Source organism: Cyprinodon tularosa, unplaced genomic scaffold (assembly GCF_016077235.1).
Source record: "Cyprinodon tularosa strain WSP-4 unplaced genomic scaffold, ASM1607723v1 ctg430, whole genome shotgun sequence".
Taxonomy (NCBI): Eukaryota; Metazoa; Chordata; class Actinopteri; order Cyprinodontiformes; family Cyprinodontidae; genus Cyprinodon; species Cyprinodon tularosa.
The window spans coordinates 852,760-858,037 of record NW_024039153.1 but is presented as its reverse complement, the minus strand read 5'-3'; the positions used below and the strand labels follow the sequence as shown (position 1 = coordinate 858,037).

The 5,278-nt window shown below is 40.2% G+C and overlaps 1 protein-coding gene across 1 annotated transcript; it reads left to right on the top strand.

Annotated features, from left to right (window-relative positions):
• The first annotated feature begins 707 nt into the window (after positions 1–707).
• On the top strand, positions 708–4,601 carry LOC119792791 (syntaxin-11-like). Its single transcript, XM_038299577.1, has 2 exons — positions 708–862; positions 3,414–4,601. The coding sequence occupies exon 2, from the start codon at positions 3,416–3,418 to the stop codon at positions 4,262–4,264; it is 849 nt and encodes a 282-aa protein (XP_038155505.1). The 5' UTR covers positions 708–862; positions 3,414–3,415; the 3' UTR covers positions 4,265–4,601.
• Positions 4,602–5,278: the final 677 nt, after the last annotated feature.

The window sequence follows — 5,278 nt, the reverse complement described above, 5'->3', positions numbered from 1 at the left end:
GGGAATCCTCAACTAGCAGTGGTTTATATTCATGCTGTTCACCTCTTCACAGGAACCCGGAGGCAGGCAAGCAACAACACAGTGTCTACAGCACAAGCTGAGTGACTCTGCAGTAAAAATCCCCTCAGTGAGACAAGCGGGGTGTGACTCAGACTCATACGGGGCGGTGGAAATTGCTAATCATGCGGATCCAAAAGGCTTTGTTTGGAAATAACTATATCACACTGCCTCCTACACACCCTACAGAACCTTGTTCTGGTTTCCCCCGTTTGTTTCTATTTCCGCTTTTTTGTCTTCTTGGACAGATTCATAGTGAGCAATGGGAGAGCTAAAGTGCATTAGGGTTTAGTTTAGTCCATCCTCAAGGTTTGTGGGAGATAGAAACAAAACTTTATTACTTCTTATGTTTGAACATTTAAGTCACATCCTTTGAGGAGATAATACTTCCTGTTTTCTTTTCCTAAAATGCCTTTAGATCCAGATTCAAGCTCTGTTGAAACCTGCAAATAAAACAAAAACTGAATTGTACATCCTGGAAGAGTTCATGTACTGACAGCTAAAGAGAAGAATGTAGATTATCACGACGTCAATCATGTTTGTGATAAAATCCTAGAGAGGCTGGGCTTCATTTTACTGTCTCTACATGTGACACCTGAGGAATGCAGAAAGTTTTGTTTCTAAGGGCCATTCCTCTAAGACAGGTGTATCAGTGATGATGGTTAACATTTTACTGAAGTCATCGCGAGCTGCCAGAGCCATCGCAGCACTGGCTGGAACTAAATCCTATTTACACAATCGGGATCAATAAGGGAGCACAAGGAAACAACTGCAAGTTATCGACAGAAAACTTACATCGGTTCAAGTAAGGGATGAAATATTCTGTCATTATGGTTGCATCTGATTTCTTCTAATACAGCAATTAATTGAAGGCCCTAAACATGAGGACATTTATTTAACTCACTATTAATAAAACATCAGAAAAAAAGGAATATTTGCCAACATTACTTAGACTATTTACAGTTTATTTTCACTGTAAATAGTTTGGTTTAAAGTATGATGGTTTCCTTCAGATGTGATTACAAGCTGTGTTCCTATTGGTCTATCTTTTTTTTTTTTTTTTGCTGTGGAACTTGTCTGGTGAGTCTTGAGAAATGTCCTGCTGGATCAAGAACATCCATCTAAGATGGATTGATATAGCAGACGCAGAGGGTGTGGAATTTAAAAGCTGCCCACTGCTTACCTTTACCTGCTGTAGGTATGTGGGAATAAAATGCACTTTTTCTGATTGCCACTCTAAGCTTTGGTATTTTAGAGTACTTTGGGGGGTAGGTCAGTAATTTAACTGAGGAAGGGTTAAAATAAGGCTAGGTTGTGTAGAAGGTCTTCACTTTTCATGGTTTAAAAAAAAAAAAATCTGGCTTTCCCTTGAAAAACGGGAAAGAGAAGGAAATATTTATGGATCACAGATTAAACCAAGATGAACCTTTTTGGCTTACATGCACAACTGCTTGACAAAAGAAATAAAACTCTGCACATTACCTCCAGTATCCCCACAGTTAAACATGGTGGTGGCAGGGTCATGCCAAACCACCTTTTTCTTAGAAGTGACTCTAAAGCTGGGTTTCTGATTACAAATGCTTGCCAAACTTTTTTTTAGATTTTCCTTTGTAAGAAATCCTAAAAGTCATAAAAAATCTTTCGCTACAGAAAATTAAAATGAATTGCACCGTGCAAAAAGCCCCCCCCCCCCCCCCCCCCCCCCGATCAGGTAGTTAAAGCAACCAGATCAAGAAAATTACAAAGAAGTTCAAATAACTTCCTACAAGTGAACATTTTAGGTAAAATACACAGCGCTCATCTTTTTCTTCGTAAGTGAAAGGCACCACATCTATCCAACAAACTTTACTCCAATGCTGATTTTTTGCACCAAAATCTGCTTTTAATCCATGTATTAAAAAGCTAAAACACAGCAAGCATTTTCAAAGAAACACTGACTCAAATTCTAGTTGGGTGCCAAACAAAATGAGTCCCAAGGCAGCATCTTGGAGACCATAGATTTAGTCAGACAGATTAAATACATTGATGCATGTAATATTTAGATAAAATATCACTTGATTATATTTTCTGAAGCAAGTAAAAAAATAAAAAATACACAAAAACACACCTGGCCCTCTAGTTCTATTGACTTGACAGAAGTTATGACCCAAGGAACAGAAAGTTAATCTATCTAATAAAAAAATCCCCAAAAATGAATTAAAATGTTAAAACTGTGATTAAATGTGGAAAACTTCAAGGGATGTATATTTTCCAAAAAAACAAAACAAAACCTGCATCTCTTGAGATCAACAGTAGGAGGTGAATCAAGATAATCAGTAGTCGCTTTGCTAAAAATCTGTTCAGGCCACTTGGATTCTTTTACCTATTTTTCTTATTGCTGTTTAGATGAGGCCTCTGAAAAGAAATCTCAAATGTTGTGAATGTTTCTTATTCACTAAAATCCTGCTAATAAAAGGCAGGTAGTACTTTATTAACCTTTTTGTATTCCAGAAGGTACTGCAGATCTCTATTTAACGTCTAAAACAACACACCAGCCGACCTAGATAAGGACTAAGCTCACATACTGTATCGCTTGTTTAAAAAACTTCCTGTTTAGCATGAAATAAAACATATTTCAAAAGTTTCATTTTTCACAGCTGCTCTAACTCCCTGTGGAATAGTATGAAGTAAAGATCTGCAGCATGCAAATCCATTAGCTCAAACACACACAGCCCTCCTATCAGTCTTTAGCTGCGTCAAAAACAAAAAAAAATGTTTTTAGAGTCCACTTCCTGTTTAGTATCAGTTCTGACAGATACGGTGGAAGATTTAGCTGATAAAAGATGGTTTTATTTCTTCGTCAGCTATGAAAAAAATTGTCAGAAGTTAGATACCGTTCAAAACATCAGCTATAAATATCTTTCATACCCTCGACCATTTTGCGAGAATTTATGTAAGAAACATCATCTGACAGGTGTTTATTAACAAAGACTGCTAAAATCTAGCAGATTAAATTTATTTAAAGCATCTGAATAGAGAGGTGTGGTTGTATAGTATTAAACATGGATGAAAATCAATAAATCGAATAAAAGACTAACATGGGCTTGAGGTCTTCCGAGTGCAAATTAAAAGGTTAGTATCCTCAAAATCTTTCACAGCTCGGTATGCATATTGCAGCAGAACAATTTCCCCTTCCATATACTTGAGAATAAATGTTTTAACCATTTTTTTCAGGAAGTTTCATAAACAGATGTTAGTGCAACAGGTCTAAGGTCAAAATAGTAAAGTTTTTGTAAGTCTCTGTAGGAAGCAGAGCTGTGTTTATCATGTGGTTCCTCCCAGATAAACAGATCTAACCTTTCCTTTGTTTCTTTTAGCCATGAGAGACAGACTGGGACACCTGAATAAAGCCCAGACTGATTCTGAAGGCTTCAGCACTGTGGAGCTGACAGGCCTACCAGAACATGAAGCAGACTCGAACCCGGATCTAGATGGGATCCTGAAGGAGGCCCAGGGAATACGTCTGGAAATCGAGCAGATCCAGAATGACATCAATGAGCTGAAGGAGGTCAACTACCAGACATTAAACAAGACTTGTTATCCTGCTGCCAATAAGAGGAACTCCAATGCAATCGGAGCGGACATAAAGCGCAGAGGAGAAGCAGTACTGCAGCAGTTGCACATGATGAACGGTCTCCGAGGTGAGCTGGAGGCCCAGCGCGGCTCCTCTGACCCTACGGCTCGCATAGCTCGAACGCAGTACCACTATCTGAGCAATGCTCTGCGGGAGGTAATGTTCAGCTACAATGATGTGGAGATGAGCCACAGGGAGGCTTGTAAACGCCACATCCAGAGGCAAATGGACGTGGTGGGGAGGGAGGTCAGCGAGAAGGAGCTGGAGGAGATAATAGAAGGTGAGGAGGTGTGCGTCTTCAGCATCCATGAAAGGGGGAAAAGCACCAGCTCTGCCCTCATGAACATTGAGAACAGACACAGAGAGCTGCTGGAGCTGGAGAAGAGAATCGAGGGAATCCAAGAGCTCTTCTTGGACGTGGCTGTGCTTGTTGAGGAGCAGGGAGCAGGAGTGGAAAACATTGAGAAAAACGTCCAGAGCGTGGAGGTGACCGTTCAGGAGGGCACCTTCAAGCTGGAAAGAGCCCTGGCTTCAGATAAAAGCAATCCTTTCAAGAAGATGTTTTGTGGCTGTTTTCCATGTTACAACAAATAACATCAGTTAAGCTTTTTAATGTACAATTAAAGCTATATCTGCAGATACACACAGAAAAAATAAGCAGCCTACCCCCCAAAAAAACTGCTAATAGGAAATATAAAACCAAATATGGCTGCTTTCTCACACAAAAAGCAAATTTCACAGGAAAGGGCTTAAAACAGAACTTATCAAACTGGATCATCATTGATTAAAATGATGAATTGGAAGAAGTAATTTCTATTTTCTCATTGCAACAATTCTGTTTTTTTATTAATTTCTTTAAATTTAAAAGTGGCCAAGTCTTGCATATTTTTGGGGAGAAGCCTGAATGCTAGATAGACTGAAAACCTTTGGTAATTAAAGGGACACTATGCAACATTTTTCAGTTAATTAATGTGTTCCATAACGTTATGGATGATTAAATGAGTCATTTCAGGTTGAACAAAGGTATTCTCGGCCGCCCTGGTGGTCTGTGGGGGAAATACTGCACTTGCAACTGCAGGAGCACCGACCCGCACCCAAAGGCTCAGAAGTCTCGTGAGAGTCAGTCTTGCTTTACGGCGAGAACTGCTACACCCCCCAGTTAAAAGCATTCTCGTTGCTAGCACAGTGGCAATCTTTGTGCAGTTATGCTACGTTCACGCAGCAAAAGCAGCAAAATCGTGTCTGCTGCTTCATTTTTGCTGCTTGTACCAGTTAGTTCTGACGCGCGGCTGAAGCAGCTTTGCTGCTCTGGCTGCCCGGTGGAAAAGTGGCTCTGACGCGCGTTGGGCGGAGCTTCACTATCCTTTCTCTGCCTTGCAGCTATATTTGCTGTGATCAGTGGGAATAAAGTAGTTTTAATATGTGTTTAAGTGAGAAAATACACCTGAAAACGTAATCAGTGCAGTCAGTTCATTCAGATTATTATCCTGCCTTCAATATTTTTTTTCTGTCGGAGCCGCTCAGACCCCCACATACCAGCGGGGCGCCGACAGTATGGATCCCTTCATCAGCAGCGGTTCACCGTGGCAGCTGGTAGGTGTTTTTCAT